This window comes from Protomyctophum parallelum, assembly GCF_964188405.1.
Source record: "Protomyctophum parallelum genome assembly, chromosome: 12".
Taxonomy (NCBI): Eukaryota; Metazoa; Chordata; class Actinopteri; order Myctophiformes; family Myctophidae; genus Protomyctophum; species Protomyctophum parallelum.
In genome coordinates this window covers 9,327,055-9,344,491 of record NC_139712.1, presented here as the reverse complement: position 1 = coordinate 9,344,491, position 17,437 = coordinate 9,327,055, and the positions used below count along the sequence as shown (strand labels likewise).

Genomic DNA, 17,437 nt, shown 5'->3' with positions numbered 1-17,437 from the left:
AATACTGCACACCAGCTGCACACCCAACGTTTCTTGGATCAGAGCAAGGACTATTAAAAGAGGACAGGGAGCGAAGACCGTAGGGTGGACTCCATGTTGCTCCCTGGAAGGAAAGAAACATGCGCAATGGGCTATACGCAGCCAGCACTTCCGCATTCAGCTTCCTTGGTCTCAATTGCGCATGTTTCTTTCCTTCCAGGGAGCAACATGGAGTCCAGCGTACGGTCTTCGCTTCCCGTCCTCTTTTAATAGTCCTTGGATCAGAGCACGCTTGACAAATACTGGAAGCGTACTGTAGGCGAAAAAGTGTGTCATTTGCTCAAGGAAAACCAAGAAAGGGAAAAAGAGAATAGGTTAAGGAGATCAGGAAAAGAAAGACAACGTCAACTTAGAACACCTAAACCAGTTTTTGCGCCCATCCTTTTCGTCTGTCCATCCATATCGTGTGCACACATACCAAGCAGGCTAAGCCAATCCTTGCATATTTTGTGTGTGAATATTTGAAAAGCATGCCTTGCTCAGCGTTCCGATGACAGACTCATGCCATGTTTCAGCAACAAACAAAAAAAAGAAGAAGCCGATTCCGATTGTTGTTCTGCTGTGCATCGCTGATGTAAAAATAATGAAAGACAATAAAGTTGAACTTTAACTGCTGTATACACAGAAATGCAGATACGTGCAAAGCAGCAACACTGTACAATACTGTCTCATGTCCCGCCCGGGGATTTGAACCCTTGTGCCAGAAATTCGGCTATATAATTATAGGTTTCGTAAGCGGATTAATTTCTTAAGTCTCTGAGCTTCATGAAATATGTTTTTTTCAACCGAAACAACTACTAAAATGAATGCTGCACAACATGGCTTTAACGTCAGGTTTCATCACGTTTATTCAAACATTCAGTCATTTTTGATTAAAAGCAACACACAGTGTCATTAACGTTACTTGCTGAGAACGGATCAGGAAAACAAAACCAAAAACACAAAACAAAGAGGTTTTAGCCGTTTCATGGAGTGGGGAAAAGGGGGAATCTATAACGTATTAGACCCACCGTCAAAGTATGGGATCAGACCAGGACCCACTGTCCCTACAGAGTATGGGATCAGACCTTAGAGTATATATGAATAGAGACGGCACCCGGAGGAAACCCTGAGGCGAAATGGACATAGTGGCCAGATTTGGTATTGCAGCGTGGGCCCAAACACATGATGGTCCGTTGACCATCATTGTGCACGTGAACGATGGCACGTGAACGCCGTTTCATACGTGAACGCACGTGAACGCGTGCAATGATGGTCAACGGCATGTGTTTGGGGCAAATCCATCCCAGAATGCACTCTGTTCCTACCCGGAAAGAGGAGTGAAATCGCCCCCATGCGCTTTAGATCAACTTAAAGGGACACTTCACCCTTTTTGCAAAAAAATATATGTTAATGACGTTCAGAAGCTTTAGAACACTTTCCTGGAGATCTTTATGTGTGTAATATGTGGTTTTAGATATTTTAGATTGTAGCAGTGAGCCTGTTGTCTCTGATGTCATGGACACTGGGCTCACTTCCTTCCTGGACTACATGTTGTCTCAGTAAGACAGCTCTCCCCCTATCCACAAGGAGGAGCAGTGCACCAAAGAATTATGGGAATTGTAGTCCAGGAAGGTAGTGAGACCAGTGTCCAAGACAGGCTCACTGCTACAATCTAAAATAACTTAAACCACATATTACACACATAAATACCCCCAGGAAAGTGATCTAAAGCTTCTAAACGTCATTAACATATATTTTTTTGCAAAAAGGGTGAAGTGTCCCTTTAATGCAAGTAGAGAACTCGGGTGCCGTCTCTATTCATATATACTCTAATACAGGACCCACTGTCCCTACAAAGTATGGGATCGGACCAGGATCCACCGTCCTTACAAAGTATGGGACCAGACAGGGGTACGCGAAGTCTTGCCCAAATTAAATATGGACTTGCACGTCGACGTCATCGGTCATGCCCAAATTGTGTCATCCAGCCTGACGGAGCCAGGGCCTTTCTGGTTAAATCTGTTGATACTTCACATTACATTTTAAAATGAATTATCAGGAAACGTAAATATCACAAAACGACACATTTTCCCGCTTGAAAATGTTTAACCACTTCAGTGTACATTGTACGACAGCCCAAATAACCCATTCTGACCGGGCACCCATTTTGGTGTCAGCATCATGTTATGCTTTAGCTATTTAAAAATAGCAGATCTACAAGCTCATATCGCGCCACCGAGTGGCGCGATACGAGCTTGTAGGTCTGCTATTTTTGAAAAATCGAAGAGCGACTGACATTTTTAGAATCTGATCTCAGGTCAGAATGGGTTCATCAGACCAGTGTGTGTCTGGCGGAAACCTCGTATGAATCTGATCTCAGGTCAGAATGGGATAAATGGCCAATCCATGTGCTCGCACCTCGGTGCGTCGTTCGCGCGTATAGATGTGCTATACCGGTGTTTTAACTATTTCGGAAACATTTTCACCTCGCGGCGCCGGGTTGACAAACTGACAAAACTGTCAAAACGTTTAGAGTTTAGAATAAAAGACTAAAATGAGCCGAGTTCAAAAGCTCACGACGACTAGACGTGTCTGAAGACACTTCACCGTTTCAGACAGTCGGAACACATTAAAAAAAAAAAAAAAGGTGCTATAAACAACATTCAGCTCACTAGACGTCACTGACTCTCAACAGCTCTGTAGCATAAGGTTCCTTATTTCCCCAACTCACAGCAGTCGGGCAGTTTGCAGGGTTGTCATGCTGGAGCAGTGTCTCTTTGGAGGAGAGGGGGGGGGGGGGGGGGGGGGGGGGGGACACATCTTCCCCAAAGAAAACACAGGCCATTGAAAAACGTCTTCAGTTTAAATAAGCTGAACGAAAACAAATTTGGACTAATTATTTCACAATTTGACATTTTGGAGGAGGATTCTCTACTTTTGTACCGTACCTTTAAAAAAAAAAAAAAGCTCTGTGGGTGTATTATTGGGACTACTACTACATGCATAAAAGTCAATAACGCCTTTAATTTTTTTTTTTTTTAAATCAAACAAAACATGATTGTACAAACAGGAAGTGATGTCGTCATCATCCCTACTACTTCCTTCTTCTGGTTCTTCTGATAAAAACATGATTGTCTCTCAAAGAAGAAGGACAAACAAACAAGGGAATGTGTAATTCCCTAAAGTTCAACGGTCAAAGTCAAAGGCAAACAAAACAAAAAAAGTTAAAAAAGGTCAAAGTTCACATGATCGGGGATACGGGACCAGGCTCTGTGACATCATCAACGTCGGCCATCTTTTAAGGGACAGGGTCCCTGTGTGACATCATCGACGGCAGCCCCATATAGACCGATTCACAGAGGGTTTCCTGGGTGCGGCCGTTACTGAGGTGTACCATTAAGCGCAACAGCACTGATTAGCTACACCTGGCCTACGGAGCACCTTGCTCCATGGATTATACACCTCAGTAATGGCCGCGCCCAGGGCACCCCTCTGTGAATCGGTCTATACTAGACATAAAACAGGTAGACAGACTGCGGGTGCGTTATTGTAGAGTATGGTTACTGTATGGTTACTGTGGGCGCCATCTTGTGGAAAAAAGGGCCATGCGCAGCAGCTCGGAACTACATTGTTTTGTGCACGCTGGCCAAGACCTATAGCCCGGTTGAGTCTCTAAACGGAAGCACTGAATTTATTCCCCCCACCCCCAGAATATTTTGATTTAGTCTTAATCTTAGTTTAGTCTTATTTAGTCTTCGGAGTCTTTTAGTCTTAGGGGCCCTATTTTCATCAGTGCTAAACCCCTTTTTCCTAAACTTCTTTGCCTTTCTTTTTTTTTTTACTATTTAAAAAAAAAAAATTGAATAGTTCAAATAGCCAAGCTCACGTGTCAATGTAGATTGGCTATTTGAACTATTAAAAAAATATTTTCAAAATAGTAAAAAAAGAAAAAAAAAGAAAGGCAAAGTAGTTTAGGTATAAGGGGTTTAGCATGGACGAAAATAGAGCCCTTAGTCTTGGTCATAATGCAATGTTAATTCTGCCGGAAAATATTTTGTCTTAGTCTTATGGATAACACACCGTTTAGCCTCAGTCCCATTTAGTCTTCTGAAAAGCCTTAAAGGTTTTATGACATTCATTTTCATTTATTTTTCTTTTTTCTTTTAGGTTTTATGACCTCAATTACACCCAAAAAACCTGAACTTTGAACATTCAGTGGATTTTCTGTGGTCTGAAGTTTTCTTTGGGGTTTGGAAGCCTTTTGAGCTACAATGAAAACAGGCAACACAGTGAAAACATCTGCTGGCAAATCCCATTGACATATATGGGATTTGCAGGGTCTTACATCACTTACTGCCGGCAAATCAGAGCACCTGTTTGAGCCAGAAAACCCCAGATCACAGAAAATCTACTGAATGTTAAAAGTTCATGTTTTTTGGGTGCAATTGAGATTAGAAAACCTAAAAAAAAATAAGAACAATTCCAAAACCTTTTTTTTTAATGTCACAATCCCTTTAAGTCTTAAAGAACGCAGGCGTTAACTAGTTGCTTGGATCAACGACAGGTCTCCTCCAGGTAGCATACAAAACATAAGCTAAACAGTATCCAGGTCTGGTGGTGAGTCGCGGACGCACGAAACGAGCACGCGCGCAACAAATTCACAGGACCGCGCTCACATAAATATGCATTGTCGTACAGAGACTCCTCCCCAGAGAGGCCTAACTTATAGGCGCGTTATATTACTTTACACGTTTGAAAGGCCCTTTAGTCAACTAAATTAACACTGCGCCCAACAAGGTAAGTCTTTACAGATCCGTTTACATTCTCCGTGAATGAAATAAGTGTCGCGATTGGTCGATAAAGATCATTATATTAGATAATAAATACATACAACAGTCATTTCTCAACACGTTCTCCGCGTTGGGTCGTGTGACCAGGCTGTTCTCCTCGAAAATGAGGCTAATTTCTTTGTGACTCCGTTCAGCAAAGACCTGGCGAGAGGACACGATGCGATTCACAGAGCGGGCGCACGAAGACCCGTCGCTCTATAACGAACTTCGGTGGGCCGTCGAGAAGGTCTACGGGCAGCCCTCTCGCGCTGGCCAAGACCCACGCTGTAGAGTGCATCGTCGGAGGTGGCGGGATTTCGGCCGGAAATACGGAAATTACGTTGACGCTTTTACACTGTGAATGACACAAGCGTTGCGATTGGTCGAAGACTATGGTATGGGAGGGGAAAATACATCGGACGGATGTCGCGGTCCGACAGTTTCTGCCGATACACTCTCTCTGCCTTAGGTTTTGGGCCGTAGCTTTTCTCTTCGCAGACGAGTAGGGCTACAAGGCCCTCCAGGAACAAGGACCCCATCCACGTCAGCCCTCCATCTGCCACTGCTGTGCCTCGGAGCCGTCGCAGATCGCCATGGCGACGTAGCCCTTGGCTCCCATTGGCTGAAGCATGGACAGGCACTGACCAACCGAGACCTGGTACAGTCGATTAGACTTCTACAGGGGAGCGAGAGAGAGAGAGAGAGAGAGAGAGAGAGAGGCAAAAAAGTTCAACATTTTCAACTCAAATACTCAGTGAAACTTGTGTCGTTTTAGTCTTTTACGTTTAAAACAGGACCATGTGTAATGCACCGTCCTGCCATCATCTTGAATTAGATTCATGCGGACGTGCTGATTGTGTTTTTGTGTGACCGGGACATAATTAAGATTGGACTTTTAAGGTTATTTTGACATAAAAAATAAACACTTCATTATTTTCCCGCGCAGCTATTGTTCATTAATTATATCTCCTGCATGACCACCCATATGCTCCAATAGTGTGAAAAATATATTATCTTTCATCGCACGAGGTCATTAAATAAACACAAGATTGTTCAGTGTACATCTGTTATTTTTTAAATGTTTTTAGGAAGTTTTAGGGAATTTTCAGATGGTTGGTCAGCCATTAAACGCGTATCAACTCGGGGGTCCTTGACACACAAAGAGCAGTTTGAGAAGGAAGCACTGCGTCGTCATCTTACCCCCAGATCCCACTGCTGGGGAGCCTCCAGATCCATGACACTTACCCCCAGATCCCACTGCTGGGGAGCCCCCAGATCCATGACACTTACCCCCAGATCCCACTGCTGAGAGCCCCCAGATCCATGACACTTACCCCCAGAGCCATGACACTTACCCCCAGATCCATGACACTTACCCCCAGATCCATGACACTTCCATGACACTTACCCCCAGATCCATGACACTTACCCCCAGATCCATGACACTTACCCCCAGATCCCACTGCTGAGAGCCCCCAGATCCATGACACTTACCCCCAGATCCCACTGCTGAGAGCCCCCAGATCCATGACACTTACCCCCAGATCCCACTGCTGAGAGCCCCCAGATCCATGACACTTACCCCCAGAGCCGTGACACTTACCCCCAGATCCATTACACTTACCCCCAGAGCCATGACACTTACCCCCAGATCCATGACACTTACCCCCAGATCCCACTGCTGAGAGCCCCCAGATCCATGACACTTACCCCCAGAGCCATGACACTTACCCCCAGATCCATGACACTTACCCCCAGATCCATGACACTTACCCCCAGATCCATTACACTTACCCCCAGATCCCACTGCTGAGAGCCTCCAGATCCATGACACTTACCCCCAGATCCATGACACTTACCCCCAGATCCATGACACTTACCCCCAGATCCATTACACTTACCCCCAGATCCATGACACTTACCCCCAGATCCATGACACTTACCCCCAGATCCATGACACTTACCCCCAGATCCATTACACTTACCCCCAGATCCCACTGCTGAGAGCCTCCAGATCCATGACACTTACCCCCAGATCCATGACACTTACCCCCAGATCCATTACACTTACCCCCAGATCCCACTGCTGAGAGCCTCCAGATCCATGACACTTACCCCCAGATCCCACTGCTGAGAGCCCCCAGAGCCATGACACTTACCCCCAGATCCATGACACTTACCCCCAGATCCATGACACTTACCCCCAGATCCCACTGCTGAGAGCCCCCAGATCCATGACACTTACCCCCAGATCCCACTGCTGAGAGCCCCCAGAGCCATGACACTTACCCCCAGATCCCACTGCTGAGAGCCCCCAGAGCCGTGACACTTCATCAGACGAGGGGTGTCAGCGGAGCGCACCTCCGACACGTCCAGACACAGCAGCCCGGCGAGAACCAACTCACTGTCCTCGTTGTAGGACCACACCTGCACGCACGCAGGGGCACACGCACACAGGCACACACACACACACACACAGGCACACACACAATGTGTCAGTGAATATTTCGCATCAGATCATTGGTGTACAGTGGTGTCCCCTTCGTCTGTACCAGGCTAAAACCTAGAGGTACCTATCAAAGCCTTTCATGTGAAAGGTACCTCTGGAAGCCACACCTCTGATGGGTGTGGTTTAGTCTTAGACTGCATGGATTATTCGATAAGGTCTCAATACCTTATTGTGAATCTCAAACTATATTGAGATTCTGCGATTCAACGGTCGTTGCGATTCGTGTGCGATGTGTGTGTGTGTGTGTGTGTGTGTGTGTGTGCCCCCACCTGTTCAGGGTCTTGCGGGTCACATGATCTCAGCACCACAGCCCCTCCCTTCTGACTGGCTCTGCCCTGAGCCGCCAAACAATGACCTGAGAAAACATTCACTATCTGTACGCACACACACACACACACACACACACACACACACACACACACACACACACACACACACACACACACACACATGAAAAATGCTTACAACCCTTATTTTGAAGAGCCGAAATGATCCGTAACCGGGTGTTACGATGACATAATGCTGCGTGTGGCGTCTTGACCGGTTGTCGTTCTCTCGCTCGGTTCAGAAGAAACCCGACCGCGAGTGTCACAGCGCCCCCTGCTGTCGGCCGCTGAAAGAAACCTCGTTTTCACCGATTTGGAGATACATACAGGCCATTGAAAAGCAGCACATAAGATGGCAAGTGGACGCACTGACAAAGGATCTACAAGCTCATAGCGAGCTTGTAGGTCAGCTATTTTAGAAAAATCTTAATTTTTGGGGTCAGGCCTAAATGGGTTAACTACCCGGGCCACACACACAAAAGATCTGAGACAGACAGACAGACAGACAGACAGACAGACAGACAGACAGACAGACAGACAGACACCCACCCACCCGTCCAGACAGACAGACAGACAGACAGACAGACACCCGTCCAGACAGACAGACACCCAGACAGACAGACAGACAGACAGACAGACAGACAGACAGACAGACACCCGTCCAGACAGACAGACAGACAGACAGACAGACAGACAGACAGACAGACAGACAGACAGACAGACAGACAGACAGACAGACAGACACCCACCCGACCAGACTGTAGCACGGCGGCCCGCCTCAGGCCCTTGTTGAACTGCTGCCTCTGCTGGACCTTGTCGCTGCCGTGAGTCATCTCCGGGTAGACGCTCTCCAGGTACCAGCGGAACGAGTGGCACTTCAGCCTATCGCGGAGCGCCACCCGCTCGCTGATGTCACCGTAGTCCCGCCCACGCAGCTCCGGACGCAGGGACAGATACTGCTCCTGATTGGACGAACGAGTCACACGGTCATTTTAAAACCCATTCTGACCCGAGATCAGATTCTAAAAATTAATGTCTTCTACATCCTGACAAGTTTTCCATTCTGACCTGAGATCAAGATTCTAAAAATGTCTTCTACATCCTGACAAGTTTTCCATTCTGACCTGAGATCAGATTCAAAAAATGTGTCTAAATATATATTTTGTTTTATCCCACGATTTTGTAACCCATTTTTCACCATTTGTCAATCATCTAATGTGATCCTGGGCTCTACACACCCTCCACCAACCTAGTTCCCATATATGGGGGACAAGGGGAGAGCAACGGACTTGAACTCACGCTTCCTTCATGCCTGAGTGTCCAAGTTGCTCCTTTACACCCGACAGGGGGGAGTTTCCCTGGTTGGACGTAGCGCGTGGAAGGAACACGTTATTCCAACCAGTTCCTTTCCCCTCCATCAGGCGCCCCGGCTGGCCAGGGGGAGGCAGTTTAGTGACCAGGATTACTGCATGTTTTTTGTGAGGGTACCTACCCTAGGGGACACGGGGAGAACATGTGAGGGTACCTACCCTAGGGGACGCGGGGAGAACATGCAAACTCCACACAGAAAGGCCCTTTCGCCAACCCCGCCTTCGGGTATGGGCACTGAGAAGGAAACACGCCGCCAGCACCCACAGCGTCCCGAGCGGGAATCGAACCCAGGACCTTCTAGCTGTGAGGCGACAGCACTACCAACTGTGCCACCGTGCCCCACTTTGCGTGTCTGTTAGGGGTGCAACGGTTCAGCTAGCCCACGGTTCGGTTCGAACCTCGGTATGGGGGCCACGGTTTCAGTTCGGTTTCGGTACAGTAAAATAAAAAAAATCACACATGTGTGAAGTGAATGGTGCAACTCTGTGTGGGGGTTCCCGGGGGAACGCGCCCAGGGTGCCGGGCCGGTTCCGAACTGCCACCCCGTGTCCGAAACGGTTGAGAAATGACAGAGTTACTGTGTTCCGGTCCCTCTACTGTACCCTCTACTGTACTGTACTGTAGCCTACTGGCACACACGAAATCATCATATGTACAGTTAATATGTGCGTGTGTTTGTGTGTGTGTTAGGTTTGTGCGCACAGGTGGTGAAAAACAACCATGCTGCTTTCATGCTCATACCCACACACATAAGTCCGTAAGGGACTGGCTTGCACCAAAAAAGTTTATTTATAGCATTTTCTTTTATTCTTTTTTTAGCATATATTCTTTTTAGAGCTGGGACTCGATTAAAAAAAATAATCTAATTAATCAGAGGCTTTGCGATTAATTAATCTAGATTAATCGCATTTTAATCGCATATCAATATTCAACCCGAGAACAGCGAGAAACCTTTTTTTTTAATGTTTTTTGGTATCCCAGTGAATCAATGAATAGTGACTACAGGATACCACTCATTTTCAACATTTTACTGTCATTAATATACCTGTGGCAATAATAATAAAAAGTCACCCCATTCTGTGTTGCCTAGAACTGGAGGTCTGAATTTTTTTTAGTAACAGTAACAAGTACATCTCAGTGACATCACAAAGCTGTACTTACTTCATATTGTTACTGTTTTTTGTCAGACCTCCAGTTCTAGGCAACACAAAATGGGGTGACTTTTTATTATTTCCAGTTTTCAGTACTATAGAAAAGCGCCCAGTGAGAAACGTTCCGCGTTGAAAAAAAAGGTGCGATTAATTTATCTGTAGTTAATCGCGATTAATTTTTCTGTAGTTAATTAATGTAAATTAATCGCAATTAGTCCCGGCCCTAATTATTTTATTAGGCATTTCTGCCTTTTCATTATTTTAAAGGGGGAAAAAACCCTTATATTGCTATTTTAATGTGCCTCATCATTATTATGTTCAAGGGAAAAAAGAATGCACCTATGCGCTCACACGTGGTGCAGACTCGCAGCACATGCAGGGAGGAGAGTGGGGGAGAGAGGGGAGGAATTCACAGCAGAGTGCCGTGTCGCACAAAAACATTTACAACAGTTTACGATATTATGCTTATATTATTAGAAGAAGGGTTTCTATCTACAGTCATGGATTGGTATTTTGTTGGGACTTTTCAGACGGAATATTCTTCTCCTGCTCCGAAAAAACAACAAGTTGTTTTTGCTCTCTCTCTCCCTTTTTAGCACTCAAACAGCGAGTGCAGATGCAGAAGCAGATCTGAACAAACTTAAAAAGACGCGTGCTTAGAAGCCTGTTGATTCGAGGTTACTCCGCTGTGTGTGTGTATGACGATCAATAATTATTCCACAGAGTGGTCTTTTCAAGAACGACGTTTAAAGACGAGGGCTGGATTCTCCTCATCATGCCGTCTCTCTCTCTCTGTGTGTGTGTGTGTGTGTGTGTGTGTGTAGGGGGGAGAGGGGGTGGGCCGACAGAGTGCTACACGTCTGTGACCGAAAGAGTGCTAGACTTCTTAGTAGGACGGTGTGTGACCGATAGAGTGCTAGACTTCTAAGTAGGCCGGTGTGTGACCGAGAAATACATTCTTCGCAGCTGTAAGAAATTAATTAATGCAAAACGAAATAGCGCAGTTCATTAGAGCGCATTGAACCGTGTATGCTGTACCGAACGGTTCGGTTTTAAACCGAAAACCGTTGCACCCCTAGTGTCTGTGTGTGTGTGTACCCCATGGCGATGATTTGATTGGCTGAGCAACGTGTGTGTACCCCCATAGCGATGACTCGATTGGCCGAGCAATGTGCGTGTGTACCTACCTTATACTCGTCCATCCAAACGTGCGCCAGCCGCAGTGAATTGTGGGCCATGGTGTCCTGGCCGCCCGGCGACCCGTACGGACGTCTCTTCCTGAAGATGTGACCCACTCTGGAGCACGGAACTATCAGCAGCTGCCCTCCGCACATCCAGAGCTGACAGAGAGAGAGAGACACAGAGGAGGAACTATTAACAGCTGCCCTCCACACATCCAGAGCTGACACAGAGAGAGAGAGAGAGAGAGAGAGAGAGGAGGAACTATTAGCAGCTGCCCTCCGCACATCCAGAGCTGACAGAGAGACAGAGACAGAGAGAGAGAGAGAGAGAGAGAGAGAGAGAGAGAGAGAGAGAGAGAGAGAGAGAGAGAGAGAGAGACAGAGAGAGAGAGACAGAGGAACTATTAGCAGCTGCCCTCCACACATCCAGAGCTGACACAGAGCTGACACAGAGAGAGAGAGAGAGGAGGAACTATTAGCAGCTGCCCTCCGCACATCCAGATCCGACACTATGGCCCCTTTTTCCACCAGTTGGGAACCGATTCAGTTAATTCTTTTTGGTTCTTAGTCCATGAGCCAGATTTCCAACATTGGAACGTTAATTATGAATTGAGTGGGAACAACTATACCTATATTAAATATCACCATGAAACTTCCCCCAGTTGATTACTTGCACAAAGACAATGATTGTAATGTATTACAAATATTACAATTTTCAATATGCAAGTTAGGTATTATATAGGAGAATATGCAAACTAATTAAAATATGAAAAAGCTACTACTGTGGAAGGGTAATTAGCAGCTGCCCTTCCGCACATATCCAGACAAGAGGAACTATTGGCCCATTAAAACCACAATTACATAACAAGGACTCTAGTTCACATGAAGGTAGCTAAAATTGCCGATCTACAGGCGGCAATTTGACCCCAATGGGAAACGGTTCAGTTCTTTTTGGTTTTTAGTCCATGAGCCAGAGCTGCAAAATTGGTGCGAAAACTATACCCTATATTAGATTGTTTATAGGATCAATACAAGTAAATCAATACATGATAACCCTTCAACAGTAGTAGCTTTACCCTATTTTCGATTATTTTGCATATTTTCCTACATAATGCCTCATTTGCATATTTAAAAAAATAAAAAGATTGTAATACAATAAATCATTATCTTCGTGTAAGTACTCAATTGGGGAAATGTCATGGTGATAATAATCTAATATAGGTATGGTTTTGCACAATCAAATCATAGTTAACGTTTCAACGCTCCACACGTCCCAAACTCTTCTCCCTTCTGGCTCCAAAACTGTGGAATGCACTTCCCATTGCAGTCAGAACTGCAGCATCACTGCCAATCTTCCGCCGTAGTCTGAAAACCCACCTTTTCAGACTCCATCATGGCCCATAGCTCTTACCCTAGCCTACCCCCTTAGATAGCATTTCTGTAGACTTAGATAGCATTTGATACAGACTTATAGCATGTTATGTAGACAGCACTATAATTGCATTGTATGTAGTCATAGCACGTCATAGTACACATGTATAGCATAGTAGTATATATGTATAGCTTCATTATATAGATATTCCACTGTTACTTTCTTAGCTTAGGCATGTTTCATGATAAATGTTTTTATGTGATGTATTCCCATGCTTTTTTGTTCTTGCTTAATGTAAGTCGCTCTGGATTAAGAGCGTCTGCTAAATGCCTACATTGTAAATTGTAATTTGTAATTGTGGAGCTCTGGCTCATGGACTAAAAACAAAAAAGAACTGAACCGGTTCCCATTGGGAACCAACCGGTGGAAAAGAACTGAACCGGTTCCCATTGGGAACCAACAGGTGGAAAAGAACTGAACCGGTTCCCATTGGGAACCAACCGGTGGTGTAAGTGCTGTTATTAAAATGTTTACTTTAAAATGGCTAAAATACAACAATTCATGGTCATAAGTTCATAAAGGATAATTCATAGCAAGTTCATGATGTACAATAAATATGTGGTTCATAATTGATTTCACATAAGGTTAAAATGTAAAAACATGTGATGATAACTTTGAGGCAGAACCAAGTTCTCTGTCTGTCAGTAGTAACACTGGACCATGATTGACTGATTGAGGCATGATTGCCTGGCATTGCACACAGGTGCTACGAACCTTTGTCTCACTCATTCAGACTCTGGTCTACACAAGGAAGCAGCACACTGAGCACACAGTTCAGTGTGTTACATACTTTAAAGGAGAATTCCATGCTAGAATGCTTTCTTATCTTTCTTACCTTTATTTGTAGTTGTTACTTCGCCACCAAAGAGGTCCAGGTGTTTTTTTGTGCAATAACTCCTTATTGGCTATTTCCCTTACCATAAGCCCTAAACGAATTGCATTGCATTGAATGGGAATTGAATGGGGCTATGGGGTGTTATGCTAATTCGCTTATTTCCATCGAAAGAAGTAGTAAAGTGTGCCGCTTGGGATATTATTTACATTATGAAGAGAGGATATATACAAAGAAATTATAATTTTAAGCGATGGAAATAAGCGAATTAGCACAACACCCCATAGCCCCATTCAATTCCCATTCCATTCAATGCAATTCATTGGGTGCTTATGGTAGGGGAAATAGCCAATAAGGAGCTTTTGCACAAAATAACACCTGGACCTCTTTGGTGGTGACGTAACAACTACAAATATAGGTAAGAAAGCCTTTTAGTATGGAATTCTCCCGGACACCGGGCACCCATTTTGGTGTCGGCATCATGTTATGCTTTAGCTATTTAAAAATAGCAGATCTACAAGCTCATATCGCGCCACCGAGTGGCGCGATACGAGCTTGTAGGTCTGCTATTTTTTTGAAAAATCGAAGAACGACTGACATTTTTTTAGAATCTGATCTCAGGTCAGAATGGGTTAATCAGACCAGTGTGTGTCCTAGTGGAAACCTCGTATGAATCTGATCTCAGGTCAGAATGGGTTAATGTCTCAAAGACAGACGGTCAAAAGGACATTCAAAGGACTCTAAGCAACTCAAGATGCAAGAACCTTTTCCACGGCCAACGAGGTATTATACGTTTAGATTAGTATTTGTTGCGTTGCTTTTTTTGATGGACACGTTCACCTGCGCATCGCGCATTTCCTCGTATGTTTCTGTTTGGTCAATATGTACTGCGATGCACTTTGTTTGACTGATTTATGTTTGTTTGTTTGTGTGAACTTACAGTTCTCACGGCATGGAACAGAGGGATGAGAAGAATGCCTGACAATAAATGCCCGTTTACAAAGAACCCCACCTGTGTCGTAAATGTTGTGAGAAGAGCTACAGGTGGGAAAGGGGGCCTTTGTGAGCTTGTGGATGTGCCCGTGTTTGTTTGTTCGTGTGTGCGTGTGTACGTGTGTGTGTGTGCCGTCTTCACCCTGAAGGAAATCTCCAAGTTCTCTCCGCCCCAGATGTCCATCCCGGCATCGTATTGGCCCAGCTCGTTGAAATACTTCCTGTTTATAGCAAACAGACCGCCTGCCATGGTGGGAGACCTTGAGAGGAAGACAGGTATATATACAGGCAGACCATTAGAACATTATTATGAGTCATATATACAATAATTGACCTCGTCTGTCTGTCATCTGATGCGTAGTCTAGGGCAGTGGTCCTCAAAGTGAGGTCCACTTGGAGGCCCCAGCTAAATTTGACCTGAGATCAGATTCTAAAAAATGTCTTCTAAATCACAGTTTTCTGCTACGTTTCCATGTCAGTCGTTTTTCGAAAATAGCAAACCTCAAAAATAGCAGACCTACAAGCTCGTAACGCGCCACTCGGTGGCGCGCTACGAGCTTGTAGGTCTGCTATTTTTCAATAGCTAAAGCATAACACGATGCTAACACCAAAAGGGGTTCCGGCCCCAAAATGGGTTAATACGGCGTCGCAACACTTTAACGACATTGCATAATTTGGCTATTCAAAAATAGCAGATGTACAAGTTCATAGTGCGCTTCCATGGGCTTGTACATCAGCTACTATTGCATTTTTTAGCTAACATTGTTTGATTGATTGAAACATTTAGTATTGAAAAGAGCATCGAGGTTCACCCTCATTTGCAATGCTGCCGAGATTACACACACACACACACACACACACACACACACACACACACACACACACACACACGTGTAGCCTGCCCTGTAGTTGCACGCAGACTAACATAAAACACAAAATGCCCAGAGCAAAAGCAAACTCAAACTCTTCTGCTTATGAAGAGAGAAAAGACGTCCAGCTTCTCTCTCTCAGAGGACTCAAAAAGAATGACTGAGGCAGCCTGCAAGCACAGGCAGAGTTAAAGGACCACTTCACCACTTTTCAACCTATCTTCATATAATAGGTCCTCACTAATAACCATGATAAAATGGCACGATTTTTTTTCTACTCAGTCCGTGTCTCATAGGAGGGCTGTGGGCAGTTTAGAAACCGTCTTCCAGTGACATCATCATTAGGCAGATCATTTTTTTAGACGTGTTTTTAAATGTTTAGATTTTCATTATCGTGAGAACGATGGCTTCCATTTTCGCACTGCAACTTTTCAGGACTAGAAAGCCTGCCGTTTCTATTAGCTTGTATTCCCCATCGATGATGTCACTGGAAGACTGGTTTCTGAACTGCCCACGGCCCTCCTATATGAGACACAGACCAAGTAGAGAAAAAAAATACGCCATTTTTTTTCATGATTATTAGCGAGGACCTAGTATTATGAAGATAGGTTGAAAAGTGGTGAAGTGGTCCTTTAATTGACCACACCTGGCTTGTGAGTCAGAGTGACATGAGATCAAAGCAGTCGTTAACGACCACACCTAATAGCCTATGCGCGCCAAAAGTCACCTGATGGGCAGCGTGGGGTCTCGGTCCAGCTGGTTCTGGGGCACGGGCTCCCACTTGAAGTGCAGCCCCCAGTTGAAGCCCCCCCTCACCAGGGGGGAGGGGCTGTAGGCCAGCGTGTCGGCCGAGATGATGTCGATGACGGGACAGACGGCCGTCCGCCCGTCCCTCTGCAGCGCGGTCAGCAGGGGCTCCAGCCACGCCTGGTTCACCTCGCAGTGGCTGTCCAGGAACACCAGCACCTCACCTGTACACGTCACACGCACACGCACACACCATTTATTTATGTGCACTTAATTGTCTCCACCAGGCCGAAGGCATGGGGGGAGAGTATGTTTTGCACTCCGTCCGTCCGTCCGTGTGTGTGTCCGTCCGTCCGTCCGTCCGTGTGTCCGTGAGCAGCTAATCTCCGGCACCGTTAACCCGGTCGATGCCACATTTTGCACACACACACTCCCTGGATGCCAACGATGAACCTCTGCCTCAAACTTTCCAGAACGGCCTGTTATAGCGCCACCAGGAGGCCGCTTTGTGCAAAACAAGTTTTTGCACAGTACACCTACAGATTTTGTCCAAACATCACGCAAATTGGTACACAGTCTCTCTAGAGCCATTCAACGAAACGGGTCTTTCAGATTTCTCACACTCCGTCTTGATTGGTTAAGATGGCTTCCAAAGTTCACAGGAGTGCTCAGTTTCAAACAAAATGCTGCAAATCATGAACACATCGCGTGATTTCCGTGAAATTGTGCACCCACATTCCCACTAGGCCGAGGACGAAATGCCACATGAACAATTTCAACTCAGCCTCAAGGTGGCGCTATAACTGGCCGAAAAGTGTTTTTACCTCTAACTGCACGGATCTGTGGATAACTTTGTATGCCAACTCCCTAGTTTACTTTTGTTGCCCTTTTATCCAACCACCAGATGAAGGCAAGCTGCAATGTCCTACATTCCTATCCTGGTGGAGACCTGTGCCCAGAAGGGAACTTTTTCTAGTTAACCCTGTAACACCCAGCGTTGCAAAAAAAAACCCCAACATATTTTAATTATTCTTTTTTTTCAATTCTTTTTTCACCTAAACATCATCATTGATGTTCGTTGCAATGCCATTGGTCATGATATTTCCTTCCCTCACAAAGGCTGAAATTCACACAAATTAAAAGTCTCTGGACAATTCTTTAGAATGTTTAACCTAT

General features: G+C 45.3%; 1 protein-coding gene across 1 annotated transcript in view; it reads right to left on the bottom strand.

Moving 5' to 3' along the window:
* Nucleotides 1–5,299: 5,299 nt before the first annotated feature.
* LOC310868273 (polypeptide N-acetylgalactosaminyltransferase 11-like) overlaps nucleotides 5,300–17,437 on the bottom strand; it is a 19,550-nt gene continuing 7,412 nt past the window's right edge. Inside the window, exons 5-11 of the mRNA XM_083778626.1 lie at nucleotides 16,242–16,485; nucleotides 14,788–14,905; nucleotides 11,395–11,547; nucleotides 8,435–8,647; nucleotides 7,629–7,733; nucleotides 7,140–7,277; nucleotides 5,300–5,526 (exon numbers count right to left, since the gene is read on the bottom strand). Of these exons, the coding sequence (XP_083634752.1) occupies nucleotides 5,395–5,526; nucleotides 7,140–7,277; nucleotides 7,629–7,733; nucleotides 8,435–8,647; nucleotides 11,395–11,547; nucleotides 14,788–14,905; nucleotides 16,242–16,485 (1,103 nt within the window). The 3' untranslated portion in view covers nucleotides 5,300–5,394. The remainder of the gene's footprint in view (nucleotides 5,527–7,139; nucleotides 7,278–7,628; nucleotides 7,734–8,434; nucleotides 8,648–11,394; nucleotides 11,548–14,787; nucleotides 14,906–16,241; nucleotides 16,486–17,437) is intronic.